This window comes from Triticum aestivum, chromosome 7A (genome assembly GCF_018294505.1).
Source record: "Triticum aestivum cultivar Chinese Spring chromosome 7A, IWGSC CS RefSeq v2.1, whole genome shotgun sequence".
Taxonomy (NCBI): Eukaryota; Viridiplantae; Streptophyta; class Magnoliopsida; order Poales; family Poaceae; genus Triticum; species Triticum aestivum.
In genome coordinates, this window is record NC_057812.1 from 106,961,375 (window position 1) to 106,979,404 (window position 18,030).

An 18,030-nucleotide genomic window follows, 5' to 3' on the forward strand; every position below is an offset into this window, starting at 1 on the left:
GTCCCGGACACCCAGTCCTGAACACACAGTCCAGGACACCAAGTCCGCACCGTATTCTCCTTGAGCTAAGGTCACTTAGTCCTCGCCCAATCACTCTGGTAAGTCTTCAAGGTAGACTCCCAAACCTTCACAAACTTCGTTCACTGGCAATCCACAATGTCTCTTGGATGCTCTGAACGAGACGCCTAACCGTCTGGAGGATTCACAGTCCTCAAGTGTAATAAGTCTTCAGATCACACAGACAAGAAGACTCAAGTGATGCCCAATTTGCTCTGGCTCTGGGTAGTTAGGGGTTTTCTCCTCACTAGGAATTTTCTCTCAAAGGCTTCGAGGTGGGTTGCTCTCAAACGACAAAAGCCGTGCACTGAAATCTGAGCAGCCAACCGTTTATGGTTGTGGGGGTGGGCTATTTATAGCCACTTGGCAACCCGACCCGATTTGTCCGAAATGACCTTGGGTCACTAAAGAACTGACACGTGTCTCAACGGTCAGATTTCAAACTCTCATGGCAACTTTACTTGGGCTACAAGCAAAGCTGACTTGTCCGGCTCTGGACAAGATTCGCTCTCATTGTCTTCGCTCGAGGACATAGGTTTTTGATTTAGGCATCACTTCAGTCATTCTGACTGGTTCTCCTGGTCCCCACTTAACAGTACGGTGGTTCCTATGACACAACACAAAAGAAAAAGAACTACGAAAGATCTAAGTCTTCGAGTTCCATAGGCTTCATAACGTGTCTTTTTTTTGTCATAGTCTTCAATGTGAATATCTTCATAAACCACCTTTGTCTTCAATGTCTTCATACATTTTTAGGGGTCATCTCTGGTAGTAAAACCGAATCAATGAGGGACTTCTACCTGTGTTTTCCTGCAATTCTCACAAGCACATTAGTCCCTCAACTAGATTTGTCGTCAATACTCCAAAACCAACTAGGGGTGGCACTAGATGCACTTACACTTACATGCATGGTGGAGAAGCTGATTGGTGAAGAGCCTCGCACCTCTCCCTGTATAGGTAGCAGGCATGTCGAAGTGGAGGTGGTCGTGGAGCGAGGCCGGCGGTGGCGGAGGCGAAGGGGTGGTGTGGCCACGGAGGTGCTACGACGGCGGCGAAAAGAGGCCACCAATGCCGGCAAGAGCGGCCATTGGGTACGGTGTGGAGTTGGGGTAGTGTGTGGATGCGGGCGGCGACTTGGGCTACGTCCAACCGTCCGGAAGTGATCCGTGGCTGGGAGGGTGGGATGCCTGGGTGTTGCGTCTATGGATGAGGGGGGGGGGGAGAATGGCCGATGTGCCACCGACGGGCGGGTCAGAGGAGGACAAGGGCGAGCGCCGCGCACGTCCATGCCGATGCAAACCCAGCCCAAATTTGGGCCGGAAATGGGTCGCCGACGGACAAAAAATAGACGCGCGTCCGTTTGTGTCGGCGCATTGGGACACAGTTTTTGCCCGTTTCGATCCAAACAGACGCGCGGGGACTAAATGTATCGGTGTGTTGGAGTTGCCCTAATTTTCTCCATATTTACATAGTAAAACTATATAGTTTTCAAGAAATGTAACGAGCGAACGTTCGATTTTTGTTAACAGATCCGAACGAGTGTGGATGTCGTTCGATCCTGATTTCGTGGCCACGATTATCGCTGGTTCGTTGTGCATGCGATTTCCTTTTTTCGAGGGGCTTGTGCGTGATATTTGGGGCAGCGTGCGATTATAGAGGTAAATAGCAAAGCAAAAAAATGTGCAAGAATTGGGATTCGATCCCAGGTCCCTAGGCCATTAATGGAGATGAATACCTGTTCATTAGCCAATCCACGAGCATGCTTTAGTTGTCAATAACTTAGGATAAAATGCTTTTTGACCGCAAGACTAAATTCTACTCCCTCCATTCCAAATTACTTGTCACAAGTATGGATGTATCTAGATGTATTTTAATTTTAGATACATCCATTTCTGTGACGAGTAATTTGGAACGGAGGGAGTATACTTTAAGAGCAGCTAAGCGTTTGGTTGAGCTCTCTTTGTCATTGTTTTGTATCTATCTATCTATCTACCATGCCTAAAGTTCAATGATTTTTTTAGAAAAACAAATGATATCATGCCTAACTTCCAAATTGTACAATGCTTAACCTGAAGAACACAAAAAAATCCAGTAAGAAATTGTACTCACGAGTTAGTGTCTCAATTTTTGTCCGCGTGCCATTCCAATTGGTGTATACTGGCTTCAATCTTGCGTTTCATAAAGAGAGATTAGTTTTTTTGATGATATGCCGGTGTTTGTGACAACGGAAGTGATGGCTAGTCGTTAAGTTTTTGTGTAAATAGCATGACACACACCATGGACGTGATAATTTACTCGCAAACATCACGATAACTTTGATACAGGGATTCTTTTTATTGAAAACACTCTTGGTAACTTATATATAAACAAGATGGTAATATATGTACCACAGACCTGATAACTTAGATACAAATATCACGATAACTTTGACGAGGAAGACTTCTTGGCAAACATACCGCATATATCTTGTGTGTAAAATAGCATGGTAATATACATACTGCAGATATCATAACTTAGATACAAACACTGCGTAACTATTCGTCTGGGAAAATTGTTGTTGAAGACGCACCCGTGATAATTTCTGTATAAATAGTATGGTAATATACACACAACATACCTGATAACTTAGGTACAAGCATCGTGATAACTTTGACCCGGGGAAACAAGGTTGTTGAAACCCTGGTAAATTTTGTGACAAATATCAGGGCATTATATGCACCACTGACCTGATAATTTAGGTATAAACACCACGACAACTTTTCATGTTGGGAAAAAAGTTGTTGAAGACGCACCCGTGATAACTTCTTTATAAATAACATGGTAATATACACACAACATACCTGATAACTTAGATACAAACATCGTGATAACTTTGACCTGGGGAAACAATGTTGTTGGAAACATAACCCCGGTAAAAATTTGTGGCAAATAACAGTGCATTATATGCATTGTAGGCGTGATAGTTTAGGTACAAACACCACGATAAATTTTTGTCTGGGGAAAGAGGGGTGTGGGGATTTGTTGAAAAACACATTGCCGGTACTTTGTGTGCAAATAACATGGTATTATACACACAATAAAGTTGACAACTCACTACAAACCCCACGGTAACTTTTGGCCCCAGGATAAAAGTTTGTTGAAAACATACCCTGGTAACTTGTGAGTAAATAAGATGGTAATATACATACAACAGAGTCGATAACTTACTTAATCAAGACGTGGTAACTTTTTGACCAGGGAAAAATGTTGTTAAAAAATACCTCCCAATAACTCATGTGTAAACAACATGATAATACACGCACATGAGAGCTGATAACTCATATACAAATATCGCAGTAATTTTTTGATCGAGGGAAATGAAAATTGTTGAAAAACATACCGCGATAACTTTTGTGCAGCATGGTAATATACACAACAAAGCTGATAACTCACTGCAAACATCATAATCATTTTTTGACCCTGAGAAAAAAGTTTGTTGAAAAAATACCCCGAAAACTTTTGTGTAAATGACACGGTAACTTATGTATGACATACGTGATAACTTACGTAGACCAGATGTGGTAATCTTTTTGTCCGAAAAAAGTTATCAGAACATATCAACATGGGATCTAATTTCGAAGATCTCGTCGAGACAATTTTTTTTGTGAAGACGATTTTTCAATCGGAGCGACGGTTTGAGCTACAAAACATTTTTGAAGTTTGAAAAAAGAAGGAATATAGGATGACATCAGCTTTTCGTCCTTTAGTACATATATGCATGTAATTAGAGGGAGGAGTGCACGTAAAAGTAAAATTAGTCATTCTAATACATGCATGTATATAATTAGAGTTATGTAAGGATCGTTCTTGCCTATTGCTAAAATCCGAATGTTTGGTAGTTATAAAAGTCCATTTCCAAAAAATGTAACTGAACTAAAGAAAATGAAAGACACAAATAACTCAAAAAAGTATGCAAGCCTAAATATTTTATAACTAGGATGACGTGTTCAAACTAGCTAAAAGGGTGTTTGTTTCCAGGAACTTATTAGTCTAGGGACTTAAATAAGTCCTATAAGTCCCATCTAAATTAAACATGAAGGACTTATAGAGACTTAAAGTGGGCATTTGAGACTTATGAAATAAGACTCTCAAGGAGGAACTTATAGGGACTTATAGTTGTAATATGGTCTTATAGAGACTTATAAGTCTCGGGAACCAAACAGATAGAGACTTTTTAAAGACTTCGGACTTATAAGTTGAATAGAGGATCAAAATGTGTAGGGGACGCTGAACTATATCTTCCACAACCTCATGTCAGAACGATGAGTCCGTGGTGCATGACCCCTCGCTGGCAGTCATCGCCACCGACGCGGCCGCGCCACCGTGTTTAGCGAGGTCCTCCTTGAGGAGGGCGATCTCGTGGCACACCTCCACCATGGTGGGTCGCAGCAGCGGCGAGTGCTCGGTGCACGCGACCCCGAGGTCGATCAGCTGGACCACGACGTCGTCCCCTTGCACCGTCGAGAACATCGCGTCTGCCAGCCATGGCTGCGCAACGACGGCGACGATGTCATGCTGGTGGTGCCGCTGCCGCCTGACCCATTCGTGCAGCGTGAGCCCCTCCTGGAAGAGCACGTCAGTCGGCCGCTTCCCGGTGATCAGCTCCAGCAGCAGCACCCCGAAGCTGTACACGTCGCCTTCCGTCGAAGGGTGGCCTCCCAGTCCATACTCTGCAACCACGCGAGCAAGAAGAACGCCATGAAAATGTTAGAGAAGAACGCCGGCCACATCACACATGCATTTGTTTCTGTTAATTTGACTGTGAATTTACCTGGTGCGATGTACCCCACGGAGCCTTGCAACAATCCGGTGATGGAGTTGCACGGATCGGCGGAGCCGGTGATGCCATCGTGGTCGTCACCGTCGGCGTCCTTGACCAGCCGCGCGATGCCGAAGTCGGCCACGACGGCCGTCATGTCGTCGTCGAGGAGCACATTGCTGGGCTTGAGGTCGCAGTGCACGACGCGGACGGGCGCGTAGTGGTGCAGGTACGCGAGCCCCTCGGCGACGTTGCCGGCGATGGCGACCAGCCGCGCGAGGTCCATGCCGCGGCCGGGGCGGCCGTCGCGCGGGTAGAGCCGGCTCTCGAGGCTGCCGTTGCTCATCAGTGGGAGCACCAGCGCGTGGAAGTCCGGCTGGCTGCACGTGGTGACCACGCGCACCAGGTTCCGGTGCCGCGTCCGCCGCAGCACGTCGCACTCGCGCTTGAAGCTCCGGGAGACCTCGCCGCCTCCGGTCTTCGGGTCGAGCACCTTGACGGCGACGCGCGTGCCGTCGCGGAGCGTCCCTTCGTGGACGCGCCCGAACCGCCCGGCGCCGATGAGGCTCGACTGCTCGAACCCGCCCGTCGCCTCAGAGAGCTCGCGGTGCGAGATCCTCGGGTGGTCGCCCCTCTCGATCGGCTCGTCGCCGCCGTACGAAAGCAGCGTGGATCGCCGCCCGTCTCGTCCCACGCTCGCGCTCGCCGTCGTCCTCGCCACCGCGCGGCACGCGGCGAGCCCAATGATAGCCACCGTGAAGCTCGCGACCGTGACGGCAACGGGCACCACCACCCGCCGGTTGTGGAGCACTGTGCGCTTCGCGCCGCCGCACCTAGCCAACACAGACGCCATCGACGCCGTTCGCGCGCACAGCCCTGCGTCGTCGAGGAACGCGTCCGCCGGGAACCCCGCGAAGGCCCCACCGCTCGGCACCTCGCCGGAGAAGCCGTTGTAGGAAAAGTTAGCAAGCCGCAGCGACGCCATATTCTCCAAGGACCGAGGCAGGTCCCCCGTGAGGCCATTGCAGGACACGTCGAGGACCTGCAAGAGCTGGAGCGAGCTGAGGGTCTCCGGCAAGCCGCCTCCGAGCGCGTTGGCGGAGACGTCGAGGTACTCGAGCGTGACGCAGCCGCCGAGCTCCGGCGGCATCGTGCCCGAGAGCCGATTAGACGACAGGTTGAGCACCTGCAGCTTATCCATCTCGCCGATGGTCGACGGGATCGCGCCGGACAGCAGGTTGCTAGAGAGGTTGAGGTAGAACAACGCGCTCAGCTCCGACAAGCCTGCCGGGATCACGCCTCGGAGCATGTTGTGTGAGAGATCGAGCTTCAGCAGGTTGACGCACTGCACGATGCTCGGAGGAATGGCGCCGGCGAGCTGGTTCTGCGAAAGATCGAGGAGCCCGAGCCGCTGGAACGAGCCGAGGGACGGCGGGATGTCGCCGGAGAGCAGGTTGTTTGAGAGGTGCAGCCGCTCGAGCCACTGCAAGCGCGATAAGCCCGGCGGGATGGAGCCGTTGAGGAGGTTATGGGAGAGGTTGAGGGTGGTGAGGTTGGCGAGGTCGGAGAGGTTCGCCGGGATCGGGCCGAAGATGCTGTTGAACTCGAGGTGGAGCTGCCTGAGGCCGGGGGAGAGGCGGCCGACGACCGGCGGGATCGTGCCGGGGAGGTCGTTCCCGGCGACGCCGAGCTCCCTCAGGCCGGTGCAGTTGGTAAGCGAGGCGAAGAACGGCTGGAGGTCGGTGTTGTTCCGCGGGCTCCTGAAGTAGTTGAACGACAGGTACAGAAGCTCGAGGTTCCTCATGCCGCCGAACATGCCGTCGGACGGCAGCTCGCCGCCGAGGAAGTTCGACTCCAGCAGCAGCCATCGGAGCTTCGTCGAATTGGCCAGCGCTGGCGGGATGCCGCCGACGAGGTTGTTGGACCACAGCACGAGGAACGTCAGGTTGGGGAGAAGGCAGTCGGGCCGGATGGGGATCTCGCCGTCGAGATTGTTGGACGACATGTCAATGTACTGCAGGGCGGAGAGGTTGCAGAAGATGGCCGCCGGGATGGGCCCGGAGAGGTTGTTCGCGCCGAGGTTGAGGTATTCCAGGCTCCGGACACGCGTGAGCTCCAGCGGAATCGAGCCCTGGAACTGGTTGTCGGCGAGGCTGAGCTGCTTCAGCCGGGAGAGCTTCCCGAGCGCCCGCGGCACCGGCCCGGCGAAGGCGTTCCCGGAGAGATCGAGGGAGCTGAGCCTCGAGAGGTTGCCGAGCTCCGGCGGGACCGTCCCGGCGAGCGTGTTCGACGAAACGTCGAGGAACTTGAGGCGGGAGAGGCTGCCGAGCTCCGGCGGCACGCTGCCGGCGAAGAGGTTGCCCGAGAGGTTGAGCACCCTGAGGTGCGAGAGGTTGCCGAGCGCGGAAGAGAGCTCGCCGGAGAGCTTCTGCTCTCTCAGCACCAACTGCACGACACGCCGCGTCACCGGGTCGCAGGCGACGCCCGTCCAGTTGCAGGCGTCCGGGGAGCCGCCCCAGCCGGCGAGCACTCCCTTCGGGTCGTCGGACACGGCGGACTTGAAGGCCAAAAGGGCGGAGCTGTCGCCCTCCTCCGACAAGCCGCGAACGCTGGCCACTGGAGCTGGGCTTGCCCCGTGGAAGAGGAAGAAGAAGAAGCTGAGGAACGTGGACACGAGGACCTTGGTAGTCGGCGTGGCCGCCATGAGAGCTCGTGCGTGGCGCTGGCACTGCTGGGGATATAGCTAGGCACGTAGCTGGAGCTCAAGCTCACATCGAGCTAGGCGAATGGAATGGCTTGGTGATAGCAACGTCTGCTGCACAGCGCGGGGTTTTAAAGGACGGGGAGGAAGATGGATCGCCGGCGTCCTGCCTAACTGCCGTCGAGCGGCGGCCGTCAATCGCACATTGCACTGGCGGCAAGCAAGGCTTTTGACTCGGCGTACGTACGTGACGCGCGGCGCGGCGTCAGTGGGTGCGTGCATGCCTGGCTGAAACGTGGGGCCGGGCCTCGCGGTTTGGATACGATCGATCGGACGCGACTAATTAGCGTCTCAAAGGCTAATTAAGGTTTGGAGGAGTAGGGGGAGACCAAAAACTTTGCTGGCTTTTACCCGAGCCTCGTGTTTGTGGTGTCGACTGTCATTATTCTGGAGAATATGGTCTTTTTGTTCTTCGAAAAAGAGCTAGGTTGCACCTATCCGTTCATGCGCACATCCTTTTTCTTTTTTGTAAAAGATCTTAAATCCATTATAGGGACATCTCTAAACCCCCTCCCCATTCCCCTAAAACTTTATTTTTCAGCAAATCCCCCTCCCTCTGTAAACTTTTATAGGACACTTTTAGATCATTCTTAGAGAAGGAGTAACTCATAACTCGGCAAACAAACTTCTTTGCCGATCCTTCCATCCTTTTGCATACATACTCCATTTCAACTCGATATTAACACAATGTGCCAATTCAAAACTTGATAGTAATTCCAATGCATGCAATTCAACAACATTTCATTTAATGTTTTCAAATTTAAACATTCAAATTCAAACACACCACAGGGTCCAACTGAAGTAATATCCAAATAAAACATGATAAAAGCAAGAGAATCAAATGCTAGGAAGTTGCCACAAGTGCTCAACAATATCATCTTGGAGTTGGTGATGAGCTTCCCGGTTCTCGATGTTGTGATGCGATGCGAGGAATCTATGGATCATGTTTTTGTTATGTTGCGGCTTGACAGATTTCCCATTATAGATGTATGATTGAGGTGAGTTGGACTCCTGAGATACCTAAAGATGATAAGCCATATTGTTTTGCATAACGACAACTAAATTGGCTTGAACAAATATAATTAAGATGAGGTTGTTAGAGCATTACTTGAATGGTTCACACTCTACTGCCTTTACCTCTCTTAGAAATGAAGATGGAATCATCTTTTTGACAAAAACATCATCACATATATCAAACGTGTCAGATATGCACAGTCTGGTACATGTAGATGCAAATTGAATGAAGAAGCCACTTGATTAACGTTACTTACCATCACATCAGCCTTTGCTTATTGCTGCTTTGCCTGCAAAAGAACCCCAAAATTATCTTAATATGATGTGTTGTGATTGCATGGTCAACATTCCAATGTTGTATAAGATACTACTGACTTTTCATTTCAGTTAATGACTTTGGGTCACAAACTAAGTCTGAACGTACACATACCCACAAAGATCATACTTTGATACGTTCTGATAAACTTGTACATCTTGTACTAATATCCCGAAGGCCCTTTACCTTTATACTCCCTCCGTTCTGAATTACTTGTCTTAGATTTGTCTAGATACAGAAGTATCTAGCACTAAAATGAGTCTAGATACATCCGTATCTAGACAAATCCAAGACAAGTAATTCGGAACGGAGGGAGTATATTCAAGTCAAAACCTCATAACATTAGTAAAAAGTTAGGGGAAACAATCTTTCTTGAGAATAAGTATGTAGTGCGTCGATCGCTTTCTGCTACATACCCTGAATCCGACTAATTAAAGCAACATGCGTGTTGATGAATACGCCTAAATAATCTGCCAAAGAGTATGTAGTGGAAGTTCTTATCATATATCGCATGTTTGAGGTACAAATCTTTCTTGGAGTTCCTACTGAATCTACTCCCTCCGTTCGGAATTACTTGTCGCAGAAATGAATGTATCTAGACATATTTTAGTTCTAGATACATCCATATCCGAGACAAGTAATTCCGAACGGAGGGAATACAACAACATTAAACAACACTAGCGGTGAATGGCCGCCACACGACCGACTGATTGAATAGATAGATGCAACGAACAGTACTGACTTTGTATACATGTAACAAATGTTAATTAGCTTGCTTATGTCAACTTGGGCGTGAAAGCACCTGAACAATGACCTAACCTGTGATCCTTTTTTTCTTGATGATGATCAGGTGGCCGCGAGGTGGCCGATTAATGGAGTTCAGACATGCATGTTTGTCAGTACATAGATGGATTAATCATCGTCGTGTCATCTTCATTAGAGAATTAACAATACAAAGAATTAGCACTACTTGTTAGTAGTAGGCAATCCCCAACCATCAATAAACTAACGGAGTTTATAAAGAGCGAACATTTGTACTCTATTTCTCTCCCACGACTTGTTACAGATTGTAGATAAATTTGGCTAAGTCCTTCACAACATGGATGCAAAGTAGGATTCTCTTGTTGTTGCATGTTGCAAGCATATGCATACAAACCAGAATATTTGTTGAGTCCACACCTAAACATGTATACTATGAGAAAAAAATAGTGCATTTAGAAGATGCTATTTTCAATTTAATACGATTTGTAACTTAAACTCTTTATCCGGCTGATATCCTTTTCGCACCAGCAATTTTGTATCAACGAGGGCTTCAAAATAAGATTCCATTTGGGGATGTTTTAGCAAAAAAATCAGCCTCAAAGTTTCCACCCCATGATTGATGAAGTTGCCACTGTTTTGGTATCGTAGTTGTCATGGAAAATTTGGTACCAATACAATTATTTTTGTCAAAGAATACACATGGAGATCTAGTATAGAAGCTTGTGTTGAGATTGTGAAGACATATTGTAAAGAACTCACAAGCTACACAAGACCATCATGTCAGCATGTTGCGTAAGACTCAGAAGGTGTGTACCCCGAAGGATGGTCGTGGTGGTGACAGGATTTAACCAGCACGTCGCCGCGGCCAACCCGAAGTTGTTGAGCTTATCAACTATGGCCTCTACAACATTCCCGTGCTAATCAAGCAACTACCAGAGTTGTCAACTTATGTATTTAGATAAAAGAAAGGCACTAGTTTACTTGAACATTAACAACACTAACTACATCAATCTTGCAAGTAATATACCATGGTGAAAAAAGTGGAAAAGGCATGTATTGTTTTATTGCCACTATGGATAAAAAGATGATTGCATGGTTGTCCTTCAAACGCAGGACGAAAACAATATATCATCCACTTCATGCCATCATACTAAATGCAATACTTTTTTTTACTTAATACTTTAAGATGCATGCTGGACAGCGGTCTTGGGTGGAGTATTAGCTATAGATGTAGTTGGGTAACAACCTATAGATGTTTGGACGTAATGCTCATATGTAGTTATGCCATGTATAATCATACTCATAAAATTGCAGTTTAATCGATGCACAATTGCAATTTTTTCACCACACCATTCTATCTTTTGGAGAGAAACCACTAGTGAACCTATGGATCTTGGTCCAATCTTCTTCTTATTTCTTCCAACCTCAATAAATTTTCTTTACATTTTTTACTTTTACTTGCAATTAATCTTTCAAACACACTTGAGTTTAATCCTTATAACTAGTAAGGCTAGTAAACTGACTAATTGCTAGTTTCATTGTGGCCAATGCAGTTTTTGTATTTGTCTGTGCAAGTGCTGATCATTGGCTGCTTAGCAAACTCCTATTTGTTCGATAAACCTCAAGGTCATCCATTTCGAGGGAAAATTGTGGCTTGCTACAAACCCTTGCACTTGGGGGCCCCAACACCTTCCTACTTGAGAGGAAGCATTTGAGAGGAAATTTAATCAATTTAATGAGCTAAGCGAATTAGTGCTGCAAAATGCAATCCATAAGCTATAGATAAATGGATTTACACTTGATCTAGTTCTTGATTTTCCTCCATCAATATGTATAACTGGATGAACGGGAAACATGAGGCTCATACCATCTTTAAATGGCTTTGGAAAAGCGCTAGCAGATTCAAACATAAAACCATTTTTGGCTTCCTCTGCATGACAGGGTCAATACCAGAAACTTATTAGAAAGCAAAACTTTCTTCCTAGAGTGTTATGTTTGTGTCTTCTACAATGATTGTTTTGAGGAAACCTTTTTGCACCCATTTTGGGCATGTACCTTTGCCCAAGCACGTTCATTTGAGATAGTTCAGAATAAAAGGAGGGGCATCTCAAACTATGCTGATATCATTCTCGGCTCTGTTGGATCGCTTGAAGGAATAATTGCCATGGACATAATCATTTTAGGCTGCTGAAATATTTGGAATAATCTTGGGAATGGGAAAAAAATCAGAAATGAACTGCCAAATGTTAATACCTAGAAATTCCTCCTCGGGTAAGATTTCATGATGTTCGGGCATTGAGTAAAGAGCAAATATACAACCAACCTATAAAATAGAACCAGAACACATCTGTGATGTTGTTGCCTAACAATATCTTTTTGATCACTTTGTTATTATGTTGGATAGAACAAGCATTGGATGCATTTTCTTCCTTTTCTTTTATTCTTTTCTTTCTATATGTACATATGCACTTTGTTTTATCAATACGAAAATATTGTAGAACTATTGTCCTACAGTTGTGCGATTATAAAAATAATGTTAGTAAAATTGACAAGAACACATCTAATTAACATAAAATAGTTTGAGTACACCCAATACCCCCCCATATTCATAAAAATGTACCGTTTAAGGGAAGCTGAGCCCAAAATAGCCCTCCAACAACTCCGGTAAGCCCAATTTTTTATGGCATCCGGTATATTTCCCCAAACTTCCCTCACATTTACAGGTAGATGACCCTTTCTGTATAATTTGGCAGGCTAAAAATGATGGAAATATGCCCTAGAGGCAATAATAAAGTTGTTATTTATATTTCCTTATATCATGATAAATGTTTATTATTCATGCTAGAATTGTATTAACCGGAAACTTAGTACATGTGTGAATACATAGACAAACAGAGTGTCACTAGTATGCCTCTACTTGACTAGCTCGTTAATCAAAGATGGTTAAGTTTCCTAGCCATGGACAAAGAGTTGTCATTTGATGAACGGGATCACATCATTAGAGAATGATGTGATTGACTTGACCCATCCGTTAGCTTAGCACTTTGATCGTTTAGTTTACTGATACGTCTCCATCGTATCTACTTTTCCAAACACTTTTGCCCTTGTTTTGGACTCTAACTTGCATGCTTTGAATGGAACTAACCCGGACTGACGCTGTTTTCAACAGAATTGCCATGGTCTTATTTTTGTGCATAAATAAAAGTTCTCGGAATGACCTGAAAATCAGCGGAGAATATTTTTGGAATATAAAAAAAATACCGGCGAAAGAATCAAGGCCAGGGGCCCCACACCCTTTCCACGAGGGTGGGGGCGCCTACCCCCCTGGGCGTGCCCCCTGCCTCGTGGCCCCCCCCTGATGCTCCACCGACCTCAACTCCAACTCCATATATTCACAGTCGGGGAGAAAAAAAATAGGAGAGAAGGATTCATCGCGATTTATGGTACAGAGCCACCGCCAAGCCCTAATCTCTTTCGGGAGGGCTGATTTGGAGTCCGTTCGGGGCTCCGGAGAGGGGAATCCGTCGCCATCGTCATCACCAACCTTCCTCCATCACCAATTTCATGATGCTCACCACCATGCCTGAGTAATTCCATCATAGGCTTGCTGGATGGTGATGGGTTGGATGAGATTTATCATGTAATCGAGTTAGTTTTGTTAGGGTTTGATCCCTAGTATCCACTGAGATTAATGTTGCTATGACTTTGCTATGCTTAATGCTTGTCACTAGGGCCCGAGTGCCATGATTTCAGATCTGAACCTATTATGTTTTCATGAATATACGTGAGTTCTTGATCCTATCTTGCAAGTCTATAGTCACCTATTATGTGTTATGATCCGTTAACCCCGAAGTGACAATAATCGGGATACTTACCGATGATGACCGTAGTTTGAGGAGTTCATGTATTCACTATGTGTTAATGCTTTGGTCCGGTACTTTATTAAAAGGAGGCCTTAATATCCCTTAGTTTCCAATAGGACCCTGCTGCCACGGGAGGGTAGGACAAAAGATGTTATGCAAGTTCTTTTCGATAAGCACGTATGACTATATTCGGAATACATGCCTACATTACATTGATGAAGTGGAGCTAGTTCTGTATGACCCTATGTTATAACTATTGCATGAGGACTCGCATCCAACATAATTATCCATCACTGATCCATTGCCTACGAGCTTTTCACATATTGATCTTCGCTTATTTACTTTTCTATTGCCACTGTTACAATCACTACAAAACCAATACTGTTACTTTTGCTACCATTACCGCTACTATCATATTACTTTGCTACTAAATACTTTGCTGCAGATATTAAGTTTCCAGGTGTGGTTGAATTGACAACTCAGCTACTAATACTTGAGAATATTCGTTTGCTCCCCTTGTGTCGAATCAATCAATTTGGGTTGAATACTCTACCCTCAAAAACTGTTGCGATCCCCTATACTTGTGGGTTATCAAGACTATTTTCTGGCGCCGTTGCCGGGGAGCATAGCTCTATTCTTTGAGTCACTTGGGATTTATATCTGCTGATCACTATGAATAACTTGAAAGATAAAAGAACCAAGATTTTTCCCTCAACTACGAGGGGAGGTAAGGAACTGCCATCTAGCTCTGCACTTGATTCACCTTCTATTTTGAGTAAACTTGCGACACCTACTCCTTCTATTCATTCTGATATGTCACATGTTATTGATGATGCCACTTCTACTTTGTATGATACTTATGATGAAACTACTTCTATGCTTGATAATACTGTGCCACTAGGTGAATTTCTTGATGAACAACTTGCTAGGGTTAGAGAGAATGAAATTATTGAAACTAACAATATTGATGAAAGTGATGATGAAGATTATCCCCCTAGATATGAATTGCCTGTTGTGACTGAGGGCTATGTTATGGATGAAGAAACTGCTAGAGACGTTCTTGCTTGCAATGATAGATATGATCTTAAGAAATTATTAGCTAAGCTGGAAAAAAATCTTTGAATGCTAGAATGAAACATGACCCTGCTTTTGCTACTTCACCTATCTTTATTACTGATAAGGATTATGATTTCTCTGTCGATCCTGAGTTAATTACTTTGGTTGAATCTGAACCTTTTTATGGCTATGAATCTGAAACTGCTGTGGCACATCTTACTAAATTAAATGATATAGCCACCCTGTTCACTAATGATGAGAAAACTCGCTATTACTTTATCCTTAAGTTGTTTTCTTTCTCATTAAAGGGTGATGCTAAAACATGGTTTAATTCTCTTGATCTTGGTTGTGTGCGTAGTCCCCAGGATATGATTTATTACTTCTCTGCTAAATATTTCCCAGCTCATAAGAAACAAGCTGCCTTAAGGGAAATATATAATTTTGTGCAAATTGAAGAGGAGAGTCTCCCACAAGCTTGGGGGAGGCTTCTCCAATTACTTAATGCTTTGCCTGATCATCCTCTCAAGAAAAATGAAATACTTGATATCTTTTATAATGGACTAACCGATGCTTCCAGAGACTACCTGGATAGTTGTGCTGGTTGTGTTTTCAGGGAAAGAACTGTTGATCAAGATGAATTGCTATTGAATAATATGTTGACTAATGAAAATAATTTGACACTTCCTGAACCAACTCCTAAGCCAACTCCGAAGAAAGGGGTATTCAATTTCTCAGTCCTGAAGATATGCAAGAGGAAAAGAAATCTATGAAAGAAAAATATATTAAAGCTGAAGATGTTAAGAATTTACCACCTATTGAAGAGATACATGGTCTTGATAACCCGACACATGTAGTAAAGGTAAATTCTCTCTATAGATTTGATGAAGGTGATATTCCTCGTTATAAGTCTGCTAGCCAATGCTTGGATGAGTTTGATAATTTTATTGTTAAACAAGAAAACTTCAATGCTTATGTTGGTAGACAATTGAAACGCAATGCCTATATGATTGAACACTTGAGTGATTATATGTCTAGATTTAAAGGTGAACTTAAACTTATTAGTAAATATCCTTCTATGGTTACCACTCAAGTAGAAGAAGTACTTAAGGCTCAGAATGATTTGCTCAATGAATTAAATAATAAGAAAAATAATAATGTTGTTAGACTTATGACTCGAGGGGGTAAAATGACTCAGGAACCTTTGTATCCTGAGGGCCACCCCAAGAGAATTGAGCAAGATTATCAGTGAATTAATGTTGATGCACCTAGTTCTTCTAAGAAGAAGAAAAAGAAAAATGATAGAACTTTGCGTGCTTATAGTGAACCTGTTGTTGACACACCTGAGAATCCCAATGATATTTCTATTTCTGATGCTGAAACACAATCTGGTAATGAACATGAACCTAGTGATAATGTTAATGATGATTTTCATGTTGATGCTCAACCTAGCAATGATAATGATGTAGAGATTGAACCTGCTGTTGATCTTGATAACCCACAATCAAAGAATTAACGTTATGATAAGAGAGACTTTGTTGCTAGGAAGCATGATAAAGAAAGAGAACCATGGTAATGAGCATACGGTACACTTTCCGAGGAAACAACCTCAAGTCCATAGTATCAATTCTATTGGAAAAATTTCAACGATTATTATAGGAGGTTTTGAATTTCCTCTTCCTACCGTCAAGAAGAAATATGATATTCTTATTGTTGGAGATGTGCATATCCCCGTTGAGGTAACCTAGTGTTATTCAAAAATTCTCCGGTTTCATGCGATTCGGAATGAGTTTGTTAACAAGGCTTGATCAACCTTGTTGGTGGATTCCTTTTGATGAGCATGAGATGGATGAAGTTAGAAAGCACAACCTTCTGTAACCTCTTTGTACTTTCTATTATTTTTATTAAATAAAGTAAAAATAGTATTTTCTGTCTGTTTTCTGAATTATTCTTACAATAAAAAATACCCCGAAAATAGAAGTTCTCCAAATGTCCTGGAAATTTAATATGATTTTTTCTAGAATATTTTAGAATTTTTGGCACTGAGAACACACCAGGGGGACCCACTACCTGCCCACGAGGGTGGAGGGCGCGCCCCCTGCCTCGTGGACCCCACGTGGGTCCCCTCCACTTATTCTTGCACCCACACACTTCGTCTTCCTCCAGAAAAAATCATCCACCAGCTCAAACCCGTGTTTTAGCTCATCTTGCTGCCATTTTTGATCTCCTTGCTCAAAGCTCGATTCACAAAAATGCTTTGGGGGATTGTTCTTCGGTATGTGACTCCTCCAATGGTCCAATTAGTTTTTGTTCTAATGCTTTATTTATTGTAAATTTTTGCTGCTTAGGTGACCATGTTCTTGAGCTTGCATGTTAAATTTATGTGGTCAAAAGTAGTTTTAATGCATGATATAGCCTCTAGACACTTGTAGGAGTAGTTGCTATCAATTTTGTTGAGTTTGGTTCACTTTTATTTTAAGTTACTAAAAATATCAGAAATTTTAAGAAAAAGATGAAGAGATTTTTGAGGGGCTCATCGAGCCGAAGCTCGAAGGATAAGCAAAGTGAAGAAAATAAGAAGCCCAAGTATAATCTCCCTCGTACTATGGAGGTTCGGTCGTGTGAATGGCCTTGTGATGAGTTCTTGAGAGAAGTCAGGATTTATGAAGATTTTTATTATTTGGCTGAGAATGCAGGCCTGACCGACTTCCTCCACGACCAGCGTGAACAGTATCTCCTACTCATCAATATTTTTGTGCAAAATTTTCATTTCCATGCTAGGAGATCGCCACCTTCGGTGGAATTCTATTTATATGATGAGCATAAGGAGATGTCACTTTATGATTTTTGTCGGGTTTGTAGGATACCCTTTGAGGGCAGCATAGATGAACCACATCGTAATGATGTGGAAGGATTGATTGATATAATTGCTGTAGGGGAAATGAGGAAGGTTTCCAATGCAAGAATTACTAGCATACATTTTTTGTCCTACGTTACTTCGCAATATTTGCTAGTAGATGCTTAATTGGTCGCGGGAACTGTGGAAATCTTAGTTCCCCTGATATTGTTAGTTTGCGCCATGCTTTGTTTCGTGATACCACTTTTAGTTTAGGCGCTATTGTTGCTAAAAGGTTAAATCTGAACCGTACAAAGGGTCCCGTCTTAGGAGACATCTTCACCTCGCGCCTTGCTGCATACTTTAACATACCTATTAGGCATTATGAGAAAGAGGAAAAGTTGTTGCCTCATATTTTTTTCTAGATTATAAGAGTATGGTAGCACATGATTTTATTGTTAAGAATAAGAAGAAGCTGTTTAACTATAGACTGATATTTGATAAAGACTACTTTGAGACTATTACCTTGCCTGCTCCTTCTTTGTTCAACATATTTTCAGGCATGTACCT

At 44.2% G+C, this 18,030-nt stretch overlaps 1 protein-coding gene across 1 annotated transcript; it reads right to left on the reverse strand.

Moving 5' to 3' along the window:
• Positions 1–4,176: 4,176 nt before the first annotated feature.
• LOC123152514 (putative leucine-rich repeat receptor-like serine/threonine-protein kinase At2g24130) lies at positions 4,177–7,638 on the reverse strand. The gene is made up of 2 exons (XM_044572041.1): positions 4,868–7,638; positions 4,177–4,766 (listed from the first exon to the last, which is right to left on the reverse strand). The coding sequence occupies exons 1-2, from the start codon at positions 7,557–7,559 to the stop codon at positions 4,351–4,353; spliced, it is 3,108 nt and encodes a 1,035-aa protein (XP_044427976.1). The 5' UTR covers positions 7,560–7,638; the 3' UTR covers positions 4,177–4,350.
• Between the last annotated feature and the right edge of the window lie 10,392 nt (positions 7,639–18,030).

What these genes read in the sequence shown, in the direction of transcription:
- LOC123152514 (XM_044572041.1), bottom strand. Translation starts at nt 7,559, where the DNA reads ATGGCGGCCACGCCGACTACCAAGGTCCTCGTGTCCACGTTCCTCAGC. An exon ending in CGTGGGGTACATCGCACCAG is followed by an intron (nt 4,767 to 4,867) that starts GTAAATTCACAG and finishes GCGTGGTTGCAG; the next exon opens with AGTATGGACTGGGAGGCCAC.